We start from the raw sequence: 19,155 nt of genomic DNA, 5'->3' as shown, positions 1-19,155 counted from the left end.
CACAACTACCAAAACTGTATTTCTAAAAGACAAATCCAGCCATGTCAATTTACTACTTGAAATGACTCCTGATACTTTTCAGGATATATTTTTCAGGATAAAATTAAAATGCCTTATTTCAGAATATGAGATGGTGCATGATCTGGCTCCTATCCATCTCTCTAGACTTGCCTCCAACCATTCCACACTTCCTATTACTGCTGAACCACACTGACAAAACAAAGTGTTCTTTAATAACTTTAACTTGAAAACCTGACTAATAATTCATAATTAAAATTTTTCAGAAAGATCTTTTATATTAATCCTAGTTTTTAAAGTTTACTATTTTTCTTCTGTGTCTGTCAAGGTTAAAAGGCCCTATTCCCATCCTTGATACCGACATTAAAGTCAATTAGCCACATGTATATGTACCTATTTCTGAACTCTGTTCTGCTCCACTGATCTCTATCCTTAGATTTAGTACTTCATTGTTTTAATTACTCCAGCTTTATAGTACATCTTGAAATCAAGTGGAAAGATGTCATATTTTTAATCGTACAAAATCAACTGAGTTATTTTATAAGGTCCTACGCATTCTTACATAAATTTTAGATTCCAATTTGTCATTTTATTAAAAAAAACAAAAAAACACCCACACATCCACAATAAAGCCTTGGGGAATTTTTTTTGAGACTGTGTTGAATCTACAGACCAGTTTACGGAGAATTGCCATCTTGACAATATATTGGTAATTTTTTTTCTTTAAAGACCAATATTGCAATCTTCTCACTGCAAACGGAGAAGAAAGAACTCTGCATTTTATGTCACAAAGCACATAAGAATCTTAAAAGTAATGTACTTTCTGCAGGGATAGTGTTTAGGAGGCATTATTAATTCATGTTAAGAAATGCATATGAGAGCCTTGAGTTATCTGTGTCTAAAAACAATTGATACACTTAAAACAATCTTCCACAGCTTTATGAAGACTGTTTGGAACAAGATATACAAATATAGAATAATTAAGTATATACCATGAATTCCTGTTTTTGTTTTTTTCTAATGAAGAGGAGCAGCAATGAATCTTTGAAGTTCATCATGGAAACCCACATAGCTTATGTGGGTTATGTAGGTTTTTCAGTTAAGAAAAAAAGTCTTGGAATCAGCAATTATATAGCTTTCTCCAGAACTAAATAGTAAGACTCTTCTGAACTTTCCTGTGAGATTTCTTGGGAGAATTTAACAGATCTAAGATTATGAATATCACACCCAAGCCAAGAGCCAATTGGTGATCAATTAGTTTACTCCTTCCAAGACCAGTCTGCATCCCTAAACTGTGTGAATGGCTTTTTGGCAGGATTTCAAAAATGTGGAAGTTTGAGAACAAATCCATTACCACTGGAAGAGCAGCTAAAAGCTCAGGCCTTACTGACAACTGATTGAAAGCACCATATTCATAAAGAATAGCACACAATTATTCCTCTGTAATAAATAATACCATTTGACACACATTTACTAAACACGTAATAAGAACTAGGTATTGTGCTCTGCTACATGCTCTTATAAAAACAAAAATTAAAATAGTGATGTTTAAAGGAAGACCGCTTAAGGGATATGGAGTTTATACCTTCCCTGGGTACTCTAAGATCTATCTTTATTTTAAGTTCAAGATTACCATCTTGAATAACATTAGCTTAATCATTTGTAGTATTACCTTTACTGAATTATGCTCCCAACTTTAAACAAAGACCACCATGGAAAAGTAATATGAAATTAACACACACACACACAATTCAAACAATACCCATTACAGCCCTTACTGATTCCATATGAAAAATTTCTTTTCAAATTTAATATGATGAAAATCTTCTCTTGATCGTATGTTTCCACCTTTCCAATGGTATGTCTGGTAACTCATTTTACTCTAGCTGCTGAAGAACTTACAGACAACTTATCTTTAAATTTTTATTATAAAATAAAGCAGATACAAAGAAAACTGAGTATATACCCAGAAGGGGAATTACTGGACCGTGTGGTAGTAATATTTTTAATTTTTTGAGGAACCTCCATACTGTTTTACATACTGGATGCACCAATATACAATCTCCAATTGGGCGAAAGGTTTCCCTTTTCACCACATCCTCGCCAATACGGATCTCATCAATACTTATCTTTTTGATGACAGAAATTCTAAGAGGTGTGAGACAATAACTCACTGTGGTTTTGATTTGCATTTCCCTGATGATTAGTGATGTTGAGCACCTTTTCATGTACCTGTTGGCCAAATGTAAGTCTTCCCTAAAAGAGTTTACTCAGTTTCTCTGCCCATTTTTTAATGACATGGTTTGTATTTTCTGCTATTGAGTTGTATGAATTCCTTATATATTTTGGATATTAGTACCTTATCAAATACACAGTTTGCAAATATTTTCTCTCATTCCACAGGTTGCCTTTTCATTTTGTTGATGGTTTCCTTTGTTGTGCATAAGCTTTTTAGTTTAATGTAATCCCACTTGTTTATTTTTGCTTTTATTGCCTTGCTTTTGATATCAAATCCAAAATATTCACTGCTAATACCGATGTCAAGAAGCCTTTTCCCTATGTTTTCTTCTAGGAGTTTTATGATTTTGGGTCTTACATTTAAGTCTTTAACCCATTTTGAGTTGATTTTTGTGCATGCTATCAAATATGGATCATTTCATTCTTTTGCATGTAGCTGTCCAATTTTCCCAACATCATTTATTGAAGAGATTATCCTTTCCCCATTGTATATTCTTGGTTTATTTTTTGTAAATTAATTGACCACTTATGCATGGGTTTATTACTAGACTCTCTATTCTGTTTCATTGAGCCATGTGTCTGTTTTTACGCCAATACCACACTGTTTTGATTATTACAGCTTTGAAATATAGTTTGAAATCAGGAAGTGTGGTGTTTCTAGCTTTGTTTTTCTTTTTCAAGATTGCTCAGGGTATCTTGTGGTTTCATGCAAATTTTAGAATTGTTTGTTCTATATCTGTGAAAAATACCTTGTAATTTTAATAGGGATAACATTTCATCTGTAGATATCTTAGGGTAGTATGGACATTTTAACAAATTAATTTTTATAATCCGTACGCATGGGTTAATTTCCATTTATTTGTGTCCTTTTCAATTCCTTTCATCAGTGCCTTATAGTTTTCAGTGTCATGCCCTACACCGCCTTGTTTAAAATTATAGCTGGGTATTATAGTCCTTTGATGCTATAGTAAATATGATTGTTTTCTTAATTTCTCTGATATTTTTTATTATCATATAGAAAAGCAACTGATTTCTGTATACTGATTTTGTATCCTGAAAATTAAGAGAATTTGTTCATTAGTTCTAACAGTTTTGTGGTGGGCTTTTTAGGATTTCCTATATGTTACATCAAGTCATCTTCTGCAAATACAGTTTTACTTCTTCATTTCGGTATTGGAGGCCTTTTATTTATTTATTCTTTTCTTGCCTTCTTGCTCTGGCTAGGACCTCTAGCTCTTACTTTCATTGAACTTTTCTACTGTCTTTTTAGTCTCTATTTCATTTATTTCCACTCTGATCTTTGTTATTTCCTTCCTTCTGGCAACTTTGGCTTAATTTGTTCTTATCTACCTAGTTTTTTGTTTTGGGATTTTTTTTTTTAAAGATTTTTTATTGGGGAATACTGGGGAACAATGTGTTCCTCCAAGGCCCGTCAGATCCAAGTCATTGTCCTTCAATCTAGTTGTGGAGGGCGCAGCTCAGCTCCAAGTCTAGCTGCCATTTTCTATCTTTAGTTTCAGGGGCACAGCCCACCATTCCATGGGAATTGGACCAACAACCCTGTTGTTGAGAGCTCGCACTCTAACCAACTGAGCCATCCAGCCACCCCTCCGGAAGCTCAGTGGCAGCTCGTTGTCTTCAATCTAGTTGTGGAGGGCGCAGCTCACTGGCCCATGTAGGAATCGAACCAGCAACCCTGTTGTTCAACCCTGTTGTTCAGAGCTCACGCTCCAACCAATTGAGCGATCTGGCCACCCCTCTACCTAGTTTTTTGAGGTGGAAAGTTACGTTGTTTATTTGAGATCTTTCTTGTTTAATGTACAGATTTATCACTATAAACTTCCCTCTTAACTGCTTTTGTTGCATCCCACAAGTTTTGGTATATTGTATTTCCATTTCCATTTGTTTCAAGATATATTTTTATTTCCCTTTTAATTTCTTCCTTGACCCATAGGCTGTCAGGAGTATCTTGTTTAACCCTTACATATATGTGAACTGTCCGATTTTTTTTTAACTGAGGCATAATTGACATACAACATTATATTAGTTTCAGGTATACACATAATGATTCAATATTTGTATATATTGCCAAATGATCATCACAATAAGTCAACATCCATCACCATAGTTACAGAATTTTTTCTTGTGATGAAAACATTTAAGATTTATTATCTTAGTAACTTTCAAATATGCAATACAGTATTACTAACTGTAGTAGCCAAGCTGTATGTTACATCCCATTACTTATTGATAACTGCAATTTCGTATGTTTTGACTCCCTTCGCCCATTCTGCCCAACCCTTAGCCCCCACATCTGGCAACCACCAATTGTTCTCTGGATTATGCGCTTGATTTGTGGGGGGGTTTTGAGGGTCTACATATAAGTGAGATCATATGATATTTGTCTCTGTCTGACTTATTTCACTTAGTATAATGCCATCAAGGTCCATCCATGTTGTTGCAAAAGGCAAGATTTCCTTCCTTTTTATGGCTGAATAATATTCCATTGTATGCTAAAGAATAGCTGAACTGAAAAATTCAATAGAGGAGTAGCAATAGTACACTAGATCAAATGGAAGAATCAGCAAAGACAGGGCAATTCATCAATCAGAGAGGTAAAAATACAATAAAAATGAAGGTAGCTTAAGGGACTTATGAGACACCATCCAGTGGACGACAGCCTACATGATAAGGATCCCAGAAGGAGAGGAGAGAGAGAAAGGGGCAGAAAGCTTCTTGAAAGAAAATGGCTGAAAACTTCCGTAACCTGGGGAAAGAAATAGACACCCAGGGCCAGGAAGTTCCAAAAAAGATAAATTCAAAAGGACACACACCAAAATGCATTAATAATTAAACTGTGAAAAGTTAATTTTAAAATCAGCTTGTATCACACAAGGGTACCTCCACAGACGACAGAAAAACAACTTGTTTCACACAAGGGAAGCTCCATAGACTACAAATAGACTTTTTAGCAGAAATGTTCCAGACCAGGGGGGAGCGGCACGATATATTGAAACTGCTAGAAGACGAAAACTGCCAACCAAAAATACAGTACGTCCTTACTTTTAACATCACTGATAGATTCTTAACCATGTCAGGTTAAGCAAAACATGACATATAATGAAACCAATTTCACCACAGGCTAACTGATAAGAGTTAAGATCCTATGGCATCTCATCAACATTATAGTGAAACCATGTTGAACAAAACATTATTCAAGGTCCTGCTGCACTCTACCCAGCAAATCTGTCCTTCCGAATAGAAGGGAAGAAAGGGTTTTCCTGACAAGGAAAAGCTGAAGGAGTTCATCACCACTAGATTTGGTCTTACAAGAAACGTTAAAGGAACTTCTTCAAGCTAAAACAAAAGAGCATCAAGTAGCAACAGCAAATGTATGCAAGTATAAACCTCACAGGTAAAGATAAATATATGGCTAAGTTCAGAATATTCTAATGTTGTGATGGTGGGTAAATCACTATAAACCTAGAATTTATGTGTTAAAACACAAAAGTAGTAAAAATCACTACAATAACATGCTAATGAATACACAAGGCAAAAAGATATAAATTGTGATATCAGAAACATTAAATGTGGGGGGAGAGTAAAAATGTAAAGCTTAAGTTTATATTCGAAGTTCTTATGAGTTTACAATACTGTTATAAATAAGATGTTCTTTATAATAACTTTAAATGGGATTTTACTTGATACTCCTGTGTTTCTCATGTCTACACTTAACGTGAAATTAGCATTCCTGAACTTTTAAAAGAAAGTGGTGTTCAGGGCAGTTTTTCTCACTTGACAGAATTCAGTCTTCTGTTGTTTTCACGTAATATTCAAATGAGGGCAGCTTCCTTTCTGAGCTCTTCCCCGCTGTTCCTGTCCATCCTTATCTGAACCTTCTCTGTCCTTCCCCTTTCGTTCCTGTCACTTTTCCCTATTCTACTCAATTTTGATGCTACCATTCTTTTCAATTTTGTTTCTACTCAGTGCGGTACCCTGTTCTGGCAGAGAATTCTAGCAGGTCCATTTCGAGAATCCTTTGAAGCCAATCTGCTCTATCCTTTTTGGTCTTTATCATGGACACACTGTGCTTGCCCTGACACTGGAGTGGGCAGCCCCAAGCCTCATTAGACCTGCTGCTCTTAATATAGGCCACCACATTGTCTAGTAAATAGCTGAGGCACTTCTGAAGGTGTCCTGCATTTTAAGTTCAATGAAATACCCCATTCACTCTCTCTCTCTGCTCACTCCTGCAGACAGCAGTGCTACGGAGGTCTTCTGGCTGTTATCGGTCTGCCGTTCCCTGATTTTATTTCTGGATGCCTGAGGTTAGTTTTATGGTGTGTTTTTTGGATGTGCTAACTAGTTTCATTGGTTTTTGTGTGGGTATCCCAAGAGAGTCAAGAAAATTATGACATGGCCATATTTATTTCCTAGCATCCCTCTCAAAACCAAATTTCAGACAAAACAATTATATTTTTATAATATATTCACCATATACTTACTATTTTTTGTCATTTTTTTAAGTTTATTGGGGTGACAATTGTTAGTAAAGTTACAGTTGTACAATTCTGTAATACATCATCTATATATCACATTGTGTGTTCACCACCCAGAGTCAGTTCTCCTTCCATCACCAGATATTTGATCCCATTTACCCTCATCTACCACCCCTTCCCCCCTTACCCTCTGGTAACCACTAAAGTATTGTATACTGACATTTATTTCTAATTGTTATTAAACCATCTTGTTGTGTCATCTCATTCTCTGTTGAAAGAAGGCAAAAAATACTCCAATTCCATGATTACAAAAAGTTTATTTTAGTAAGTTCTTTAAATCTTTCCCAGTTTTTAATACTTCTAAATGCTTCCTGGTTCATTGTTCAGACAACTTACAAATGCTTACCCTTGGAAAAATTCCTTCAACTCTACCTACAGTTCTCCAGTTTCTGTTGGAGTCTTAGAATGAGACCACTAAAGACCCAAATAATCATTCAAACACAAGAACATAAAGTGTCTTTAAAATCTGAACATGAACTGAGTAGAAACGCCATGTTTACATATTATAACCTTGTCTTCCTTGAATACTGGGGTGTAGTATACATGCAGTAGGTTTTCTCCTCGTCTAGGAGTCAGCAAACTACATCCCACTGTCTCACAATATACATTGTAAATAAAGTTTTACTGGAACACAGCCATGCCCATTCCCTTATGTGTTATCTATAGCTGCTTTCACACTACAACAGCAGAGGTAGTAGCTGCAACAGAGGTCATATATGACCCACAAAGCCTGGCCCTTTATAGAAAACGTTTGCCAATCACTGTCTAGTCTAGAAATTTACCAAATGAGCTTCCATGAGCAGAACCTGGGGGCCCTACTGGTAATTCTGAGCAGGATGACTCTGTTGTATTAAATGTCCAGCACATTGCAGAACGGTTAACATCCCTGCCCCCCTCCAACCCATCCCAGGAACTAAAATGCTAGTAAGTAGCAATTCCAGTCCTTATGTTAACCAAAATTCCCTCCATGTTTCCGAACACTTGGAGGAAGTAGAAATACTATCTCTGGTGAGACTCAATGAAGAACTAAATTAGATCGAACTAAAGGAGAAAAGTATAGTCCATAAATTCTAAATGCTACCAAGACAGATGAGAAATAGTTAACTTTCTTAAGAGCAAACTGAAAGTCTATCTTCCCCTTTGACACTTAGCCAAAAATAAACTAATTTCTTAATAAAATTAGGTTTTATAATTCAATTACTATATTGAGACATCATGATACTTATTTTTAAATATTAAAGTTTAAAAATAAATGCATAAGGCAATCTTACCGATTTGTTCCATCCAGATTTGATTTATGGATGAAATTAAGTTTTGCATCTGCCCAATAAAGCTTCCGTTCCTCATAATCCAAAGTCAGTCCATTTGGCCAGTAAATTTCAGTGTTTATTATAATGAAGCGACTTGAACCATCCATTCCAGCACGTTCTATCTTTGGCACTTCTCCCCAGTCTGTCCAGTACATGAACCTAAAAATTATATAAACAATAAACCATGACACAAGCAGCTTAACAGCCAAGCATTTTATAATTATCACTATTAAACTCTCAGAACACTAAAACTGAAACCCCTAGAAGTTATCAAAATTTTAATAATCTACCTTTCTGCCACCATCATGGTAAAAATTGATTCAGACAAATATTATCAAGGATGTAAAAACCATTTGATCAAAGTTTATTGGGAAAAAGGATATTTACACTATCTCAAAGTATACCCCCACAGATTACTTATTAATGACAAAAGGGGAGTGGTAACTTTAGAGAAAATAAACTTGGTGGATACCACCTTAACCACATCATCTAAATAAACATCAATAAGAGAACAAACTGGTATCATACATGTGATGCACTGGAAAAGATACACCATCTCTTATGTAGATCGCTTACACAGTATTCTTGTCCAAAATTTGCATAATCTAAACAAGATTATTAAGAAACAGAGAGAACTAAATTGAGGAACATTCTAGGAAACTGGCTTTTGAAAATATCAATGTCATGAAAGTCAAAGAAAGGCTGAGGAACTACTCGAAGAGATTAGAGGAAGATAAAGAAACATGGTACCTATATAAGTGCATGACTCCAGACTGATCATTGGGGAAAATGCTATAAAGACATTATTGGGAAACCTATCAAAATCTGAGGGACTGTCAAATTGTATAATAGAAATGCACTAATGTTAATTTCCTAAATATGAGCATTGTACTAACGTTAAAGTATACAGAATTTCACTGTTCTATTTTTACTTCTATCCTGCAAGTTCAAAATTTTTTCAAAATAAAGAAATGGAAGTTTTAACAGTCTCATTCCAGAGGGAAAAAGAAAATTTTCCTTGATTTAAAGGTAAAATTCTTAATGTGCAATATTTCAATTAGAAGCGTATTTTTAAAAAGGTAATGAGGATGCTATAAGTCAGATGAGGTACTCAATAAACGTGCTTAAACACAACTGAAATTCAAGTACAACTTCTACTCAAAAAATTGGTGGAATGGTAATACTCAAATGATTCCCTTTGTGCATACTGATATTTCATATAAACTGCTTACTCAAAGAAATGATGGGAGGGGACTATCAGGTGGGGAATAAACATAATTCCTAGATACGAGGCCCTGTGCTAACCGCTTTACATACATTATTTCACTTATGCCTTATAGCAATGTTATGAAATATTATCTCCATCACCATATTTCAGATGAAAAAAAGCTCAGAAAGGTTAGCACATTGTTCAAAGTAACACAGCAGAAATTCAAACCTGTATCCCCCAAATTCCAACACTTATGCCCTAGGTCAGAGCCTTGATTTATAAAGAATAAAAGGCAAAGTGTTCCCTAAATTGAGGATAATGACTGGATAGTCCAAAATGAGAGGAAGCGGAATGGTCAGATTCACACAAGATAAAACTATATAAGAAGGTAAGCTAGACAATTTTAGATCATGTTAGAATTTTTGGTTTTTATTCTAAGAGCAAACATAAAAACACTTGAAGATTTTTAAGGTTGGAGGTGAAATGACCGGCTTATTTTAGCGGGGCGAGGGGGGGAAGTTGGGGGAGGGAAGGGGGAAGCTCAGCAAATCCTCTCCCCTAAACCTAATGAAAAAAACAAAAAAAGATTGTCAAAAAGAACTAAAGTCTCTGAAAATCAATCAAAGGACATATAACAAAATGAGAAGCATTTATTCAAGAAAATCTACCGAATCTCAGTAAGAACCATGGAATTTCAGGTAGAGGTTGTTCGCACTCCCACCCACAGTACTGCTGGGTTTGTGGCACAGTCTATCCAGAGCAGACATGGCAGGCCACAAAGACTGGTAGCGAAGTGGCCCTGCAAGGGAGGGCAGACTTTATTTGGAGTAGCTAATGGGAAAATCTATGCCTAGGAATGTCGTCAAAAGCAGGAGCACTCTCAGTGGCAAACAGTCAGAGAGGGTTATTATCCTAGTAATACTGCTGGGGAAAGCAACAAAACCGCGTGTCTCTGGGAAAGAGACAGCCAAAGAGGGCCTGGTTAAGTGCACTTCCATCCGCAGTGGTCAGGAAGGCTGTGTGCGTATAGAAAGCCGCTGTGCTCAAGAGACACCAGAAGAGAATCCTTGAAGACTAGTCTCTGGCTGAATGTGGGACAAACTTTAAACTTCCTAAAATTTTAACATTCTCCAAACCACAGTTTCGGAGAAAAATGGTGAAATACTTACTGGCTCTGGCATTTAGGAACAACCTCTAATCAATCATTAGCAGACCACTAAAATATAGTGATCCAGGGGCAACCCCTAGAAAGCTAGGCATAAAAATATATTTTTAAGGAAAAAAAAAGTTGAGCAGTGACTTTAGAAGCAGACAATGAGAGGGAAACACATTCAAAAGAATTAGTTGAGGCAAGTCATTAAACAAACAAAAACAACAGCAAAGCAACAACAAGCCAGTGAGGGCTCAGAAGCTCTATATGCTATAAAGATGTCAATTACCTGTCTGACAAAACGTGTTTCGCAGAAAATAAAACCTAGCCAATCAGCTCTAATGCGTCTTTTGGAACAAAAATTATTATAAGACCTGGTCTTATATAAGATCCTATGTAATATTATAGTAAAATAAGACCAGGTCTTATATTAATTTTTGCTCCAAAAAATGCATTAGAGCTGATTGTCCGGGTAGGTCTTATTTCTGGGGAAACACAGTATTACGGGAATCCCCAAATTTGTTTCTGAGAAGAATCTTGCCCTTGAGCATGCTCTCAGTTCACCTCTCCAGTTCACCTTACCTTCTTTTACTGAACAGCTCTTTGCCCTGATGCCCTGGGACAAATAAACGCCAAAGAAATTTGTCACTGTGGGTATTATAAGGGTGTTGTTTGTTACATTATATAGCAGCTTCTTTAGGAGGACTAACGGGTAGAAATTGGTTTCGTTATCGGAAGTATAGATGATTTCTCAGTAAATGGCATTTACCTAAGGAACATTAACTCTTATAATAGGTATTGTTTCTTAGACTGACTTAGATTATTCCTAGGGCCTATTCCAGATAAAATTTTTATTTCTATTAACTGTGCTCTTCTTATATATCCACCATCACACCTCATTCAATCTTTCAACATTAGAACAGGATAAAAATATAAACAACATTCAAAAGTGGCAAAGAATGGCCAACAAATCCTATGGCCATTCACTCACAAAATGTTGTGGATATCTGGTATTTCGAGTGGCTATCTAGCATCTAAACTACCTTCCTATATTTGAAGACTCCTCCGCCTTATAAAGCAGAACCATGTCCTGAAACTAAAAAAACTGAAAACACCAAGTATTTACTTTCCAAACCTCCCTTGCAATGGGCACAAGGGCATGAGATCTGGGTTGTGCCACTCAGACAAACCAAGAAAAGGAGGAGGTGGAGATGGAAGAAAAGGGGAAAAAGGTGGCAGCAGTAGCAAGGACCACAATCAATCCATCCTGGTGAGGTGGGGGAGGGGCAATAGTGATGGCTAAGTAAATCCAGTTAGAATTAATTCATCCTTCTTTAATCCAGTTTTACAAGGCAGCACTGGCAGCAGCTGTAGGATTATCTGTTGCCTCAGGTCACTGACAGTAGAAGTAGAGTGAACATGCCACCTAGCAGTGGTACTGTCACTTACCAGGTCTGCAGTATGATTTGTAGTGTTGTTCCTGGCTACACATGCCAAGCCTGGTTCTTCTATCATTTAGGAAATTCTGAGTAACTCAATACCTCTTTAAAAATACTTTTTCTGTTTAAATCAGAGGGATTTCTATTGCTTAAAACCATGAACACTAACACACATTTTAGATCTAAACACCATCCTAAAGCCATCACGTTAAAGTTTAAACAAAGTCACTTCATCTCTTGTGCCAACAAAGCCTTGTATCTTAGAACTCCCCAACCCCCACCATCATACAAATGGCATGTTTCAAAAGTCTCACAGCTCTGCCCACAATCTACTGTGACTCCTTTCATTAAAGGCCAATGTCAACATTCATGAGAATGACTGACAGCTGTCAGGCAAATTGCATCCTGAACGGTCCATCTGTACATTTACCTGAAACAGTATCTTAATGAAAACTGACATAAAGGGAACAATTGTGACAGATGGAAAAGCTAAATGAACATTAAAATATGTAACTTATGCCACCATAAACAGTGAAACAATGAGATGTAAAAGGAAGAACTGAACTGTGTGCTTTATCCACACCTTTGTAACATCAAAATCCAATAATCATCAATACATAATGACCATGAGATAAGTGGTTCTTGAATGTTCAGAAATCAGAATTGTACATATAAGTAACAGTTATGCTATAGTCTGAATGTTTGTCCCCCATCGATCGTATGTTGAAATCCTAACTCCTACGGTGATATGTTGTATTAGCAAGTATGGCCTCTGGGGCTGATTACATCACGAGGGCAGAATCCTCAGGCACCAGATTAGTTCCCTTATAAAAAAGGCCCAAGAAAGCTTCCTTGCCCTTTCCAACAGGTGAGATTACAGAGGGAAAAAAAAACAGAAAAAAAACAAAACAGCCCAGTAGGAAGTAGGCCCTCACCAAACACCAAATCAGCCAGTGCCTTGATCTTGGATTTCCCCACCTCCAGAACCGTGAGAAATAAACTGCTGTTTATAAGCCACCAGTTACGGTATTTTGTTATAGAAGTCCGAACCGACTAATACAAGCTATCTTTAGCACAATGTTTATAGATTGTGCACATCCCTCCCCATACAAATACACTAATAATAACAGTCGCAGCAGAAGGAGTAGCAGCAGCAGCAGCAGCGGCAGCATAAAATACTAAAGCATAAATTTTCAACCCTGGCAGCATTTGAGAATGACCTAAGAAACTCATTTAAAATGTCTATAATTTGGGTTCTTCCATCAGAAGAGTCTCATTAAATTGGAGCGGGATGGGACTCGGGCATCAATATTGTCTAAAAGCTCCCCCAAGGAATTCTAATGCACTCAGGGTTTAGAAGCAGTAAAAAGAAATCTGACTTTCTCAAGCACCTGTTTATCCAAAGCACTCTGTTTCTGTACAGGTGGTGTTAATGTGTCTACCTCATTAACCAGCCGACCGTAAGTATTACCTAATATTAATAATTAGCTCCAGGTGGCACTCAGTCCTTAAGCTGTGGAAGATCATGTAAGAGAACAAAGCACCAAATAAATTCCTTCCCACATAATGGCCTCCCATATTTCTTCAAACATTTTATAATTTGAGAGGTGAAATTTTAGAAGTTCACAATTTCTGCTTAAATTTTACTAAGTAGAAATATACAAAGATCTGTGAAGATAAAAACGGATTTTCAAATTTCTTCTACAACTTTTCAAGCTTTTGGTATCCAATTATTTACATATATAATGGCAACCCTCAATTGGAGATTTTAATTTGTTAATTCATTCAATACATTCCACACAACACAGCTTCATTTTACTTATAAGATATGAACACTTAAGAGTATCACAATTAAATATCTTTTAAAAGCTTTTGTTTTCAATTTAGAAGATGTTGCCAAAATGGTAAAAAAGGGATTATGCGCATGTTAGGTTATTTAGGAATTTTCATCAAAATACAATACAAATAGGATACAGCCGACACGTCAACAACATGAGTTTGAATGGTGCAGGTCCACTTGTATGTGGATTTTTTTCAATAAATACATAGAGAAATTTTTTAGAGATTTGTGACAATTTGAAAAAAATTCACAAACCACAAACCTAGAAATATTGAAAAACTTACAAAAATGTTAGGTACGTCATGAATGCATAAAATATATGTAGACACTAGTCTATTTTATCATTTACTACCACTTAATATACCAAATCTATTATAAAAAGTTAAAGTTTATCAAAACTTACAGAGACTCTATATGGTACGACTGTACATGGTACCATTCAGTCAAGAGAAACGTAAACCAACGCAAAGATGGAGTATTAAGTCATAACTGCCTAAAATTAACTGTAGGACATACTGTACTACTGTAACAATTTTGTAGGCACCTCCCGTTGTTGTTGTGGTGAGCTCAAGTGTTAAGTATCTGCTGAAAAAGCCGTGTGATGCAAATCACCTCTGCGTGAGCAGTTAGTCTCTCCAATAAATTCCGTGTCACAGTGAAAAGTGATCTCACGGTTCTCGCGTATTTTTCATCATGCCTAGTACAACAGCATAAACCTTGAATAAATACCATGGGACCCATACAAAGTGCCACTAGTGAAAATTGCCATTGCTCCCAAGAAGCAGAGAAAAGTCATGACATTACAATAAAAAGTTGAGTTGCTTGATGTGTACCACAGATTGAGGTATGTAGCTGAGGTTGCCTGCCATTTCAAGATAAAGAAATCGAGCATAAGAACCACTACAAAAATCAGAAAAGGGCATTTGTGAAGCCATCGCTGCAGATACGCAATCAGGTGCAAGAAGCTTGCACATTCTGTGAAATATTTTTTTACCTCATATTGAAAATGCATCTTTTATGTGGGTGCAGGATTGCTGTAAGCAAGGCATACTTACAGACTATAGTATGACTTGAGAAAAAGTGAAGTCATTACATGACAACTTAAATGAAGATAAAGATCTAGAACTGGAGAATTTAAAGCCAGCAAAAGAAGGTTTGATAATTTTAGAAAGGAGTTTGGCTTACAAATTGTCAAGGTAACAAGAGAAGCAGCTTCTGCCAACCAAGAGGCAACAGACGAGTTCCCTGACGCCACTAAGGAAATCGTTGAGAAGAAAGGATATGCCTGAACAGATTTTTAATGCAGACAAAAGTGGGAAATATATCCTGGGGAAATAATGCCACAAAGGACATTTATTAGTAAGGAAGAGAAGCAAGAGCTAGGACATATGCAGGAGGGGACAGGCTAACTACTATTTTATGCAAATGCAGTCAGGCTTACAATCGGAACTGCCCTTATCTGCAAAGCTCCTAACATCTGAGCCTTGAAGGCAAAAGATCACCACCAGCCAGCAGACTTTCGGTTGTACAAGAAGGCCCAGATGAAGCAAACCTTTTTCTGGATTGGTCCCATTGATGCTTCATCCCTGAGGTCAGGAAACACCTGACCAGTAAGAGACTGCTTTTTCAAGTTCTTCTGATATTGGACAATGCCCCTGGCCACCTAGAACCCCGTGAGTTCAGCATCAAAGGCACTGAAGTGCTCTACTTGGCCACAAACACAATGTCTCTAAGTCAACCTCCAGATCAGGAGGCCATACCAGCTTTTAAGGCTCACGACACACAGTACTCTGTGGAAAAAATAATCAACGCTATGGAAGAGAACCTAAACCGAGACAGAGAGAACATCACGGAAGTCTGGAAGGATTACACCATTGAAGATGCCATCGTTATTACAGGAAAAGCTGAGAGAGACATTAATCCTGAAACAGTAAGTTCCTGCTTGAGAAATCTATGCCCAGATGCCACACATGACTTCACAGGATTTACAAAAGAGCCAATCAAGGGAATCTTTAAAGAGACTGTGGATGTGGATATGATGATAAAGGAAAGAAGGAAAAAAGGAAGGGAGGGAGGGAGGAATAAATGTGAGGGTGAAAGGTTTCGAGATGGGGATCTTGGAGAAATACAAGAGCTAAGAGACACCACACCAGAGGAATGATGACTAGATGAAGATGAGCGCTTCCAAACGGTGCCAGACAATGAGGAAGAAGACGTAAAAGTAGTGCCAGAAAACAAACTGGCTTCAGACAATCTAGCAGAAGGATTCTGATTATTCAAGACTGCTTCTTTTGACTTGTTTTAGGACAAAGACCCTTTTATAATACAGGCACTGAAACTAAAGCAAATGGTGAAAGAAGGATTGGTACCGTACAGGAACAGTTTTGAGAAATGAAAAAGCGAAAACGTCAGACAGAAATTACAATGTATTCCCATAAGCTTCCACCAAGTGTGCCCGTCTCTCCTGCCTCCCTTCCACCTCTTCTACCCGAGACAGAAGTCCCAACTCCTCTTCTTCCTCTTCCTCCTCAGCCTCCTCAATGATGAAGGCCTTTGTGATGACCCACTTCCACTTAATGAGGAAACAATCACCGTGCCATACCGTTACACAGTTACACATGCCATACATCATGCCACACATACCTATTGTGTATGTGTGTCTTCATGTGAAAATCCAGTAACTGTACAGCAGGAACTGTATGAGAATTTTTTTGTCATCATCATTGCCTAATATTTACTGTACAGAACGTCATGTGCAAGACTTGTATTGAAGTGGCTAGCCTATCCTTACATAGGCATAAGGTGCGTGATATTTCATATAAAATTAATGTGTTAGTTTCCTTACTGTTTTATAACTTTGCTTCAAAGACTTATACTACCACACAGCATTCCTCTCTTGTAATTGGAGAAACCACGTATCAGCCTATCATCAGAGGTATGTGAAGGTTGTTTTTAATGTTAATATTTTATCTAACATTGTATTACATATATGACTGTAATATTGCATGCCATAAAAATGTTGTAACGATTCATTCATTAGTGTATAGGCTAGTCTACCATAAAGCAATCATACTGCTGCTTCTTCGTTATCAATACATGAATCATTGTACCTACAAATAAATATGAATTTCTTGTTCACATCTTTTCATTTCTGATGTCTAGTGTTAGTAATACATATAATACCTCCAGTGTTTTATATCAGATAAGATGTGGGTACTGACAGATGATTCACCCTGTAAACAGACAGCATAAATCTATGGTGTTAATAAATACAATACAGTACTGTACATGTGTTTTCCTTATGATTTTCTTAACATTTCCTTTCTTTAGCTTACTTATCATAAGAATACAGTATATAATACATATAACACACAAAATCCATATTAATCAACTGTTTATGTTATCAGTAAGGCTTCCAGTCAACAGCAGGCTACTTAAGTTTTGGGGGAATCAAAAGTTATACACGGGTTTTCGACTATGGAGAGTGTCGGTACCCCTAACCCCTGCATCGCTCAAGAGTCAACTGTAGTCACTTTGACACTGTATTACTTTGACACTGACTGACTTGCATCTACCCTTGGCTATGCTAAATTAAGTGTAAAAAAATAATCACAAAATTAATGTTTTTAAAAATGATTATGAATTTTTTGTTTTTTCCTTTAAATAGGCCCAGTGAAGTAAGAGATCAATATTTAAAAAGCTGTCATGCCTTAAACAAAACTGTATTACTCAAAAAGCAATTGATAATTCTCTGAGTTTTCACCAAGGAAACTGGTGTTTGAATACTGAGAATAAATGCCATCACTTATTCCCTCTTTCTCAAATCCACATAAATCAGCAGCAGAGAAAAGTCTGTAATCTTACTCAGATGCAGTAGACACAACCCAAAACTAACACCCTCTTTGCGTGTGTGTGTGTGTATGTGTGTGTGTGCAGGGGGAAGTAGGTCAGTAAGACTGTCAAGATTACTGACTCAGTTTCTGCCTGAGACTCCAAGAATCAGAGTAAAAGAGACCTCCACTCTTCTAATAATGGTGCAATTTTAGAGTTACCTGGATATTATCTAGGACCAAATGGTAAGAATAACCTACCTCCAATTTCACATCAAGGTCAAATAGGTCAAAAGAATAAACTTCAAGGTAACCACAGAAAAAGCAAAACAAAAACAGTTATTTAAAACTAAAAAAAAAAGACTCAGATACAGAGAAAATACTGCTGGTTGCTAGATGGTAGCAGGTTTGGGAGATGGGAGAGAAGATGAAGAAATTAGAAAGTACAAATTGGTAGTCACAAAATAATCACGGGGATGTAAAATACAGTATGGGGAATATAATCAACAATGTTGTAAAGATTATGTAGGGTATCAGATGGGTACTGGACTTACAGGGGGAATCACTTCATAGATTACATAAATGCCTAACCACTGCGCTATACTCCTGAAACTAATATAAAATAATGTTGAATGTCAACTATAATTAAATATATGTATATAGTCACAGGATGTAAAGTACAGCATAGGAAATATAGTCAATGGTATTGTAATAGCTACGTACAATGTCAGAGGGGTAGCAGACTTGGGGGGATTATCACTTTGTGAGGGGTGTAAATGTCTAATCATGATGTTGTATATACCTGAAACTAATAAAAGTAAAATAAATTAAAAAAGAACAGCAACAACAAAAACAAACAAAAAAACAGCATAAGAAACAGTTAAAACATTATTCCCCAAAATTTGACAGTCCTATACATATTTAATATAAGCAGTCCTATACATATTTAAGAAATTAAACTCATAATTTAAAACTTTACAATAAAGAAAACTCAAGGTCTAGATGGCTAAATTGGTGAATTCCACCAAATATTTCCGACCAAGTCATACCAATTCTACACAAATTCTTCCCCAAAATAGGAAGGAGCAATAAATACTCAGTGCATTTTATGAAGCCAGCATTCCAAAATCTGAAAATGACATTACAGAAGAAATTTAAAAACCTATGAACCAGTATCTTCCATGAACACAAATGCAAAAACCCTCAACAAAATGTTAGCAAATCAAATCGAACAATATATAAAGATTAATACATCATGACCAAGTGGGGTTAATGCCAAAAATGCAAGGCTGATTGAATACTAGAAAATCAATGAAATTCACCACAGCAACAGACTAAAGAAAAACCAGGTAGCATCTCAATAGATACAGGAAGGCATATGAAAAACTTCACCACCAATTCATAATAATAACTCTAAGCAAACCAGAATAGAGAACTTCCGTACCTTAATAATGTATACAAAAACACTTGCAGCTAACATCATAAATAATGATGGATGATTGAATGCTACTTGGAGTATAAGGCAAGTATGCCTGCTCTCACTGTTCGAACTGAATATCCT

The 19,155-nt window shown here is 36.5% G+C and overlaps 1 protein-coding gene across 1 annotated transcript in view; it reads right to left on the bottom strand.

Annotated features, from left to right (window-relative positions):
* LRP6 (LDL receptor related protein 6) overlaps window positions 1-19,155 on the bottom strand; it is a 125,869-nt gene that overhangs the window by 69,366 nt on the left and 37,348 nt on the right. Inside the window, exon 3 of the mRNA XM_019744743.2 lies at window positions 8,087-8,284. Coding sequence (XP_019600302.1) covers window positions 8,087-8,284 — 198 coding nt within the window. The remainder of the gene's footprint in view (window positions 1-8,086; window positions 8,285-19,155) is intronic.

The sequence above is a fragment of the Rhinolophus sinicus genome, linkage group LG02 (genome assembly GCF_036562045.2).
Source record: "Rhinolophus sinicus isolate RSC01 linkage group LG02, ASM3656204v1, whole genome shotgun sequence".
NCBI classification, from domain to species: Eukaryota; Metazoa; Chordata; class Mammalia; order Chiroptera; family Rhinolophidae; genus Rhinolophus; species Rhinolophus sinicus.
The sequence above is the reverse complement of the archived record's forward strand: the minus strand, read 5'-3'. Positions and strand labels throughout refer to the sequence as shown.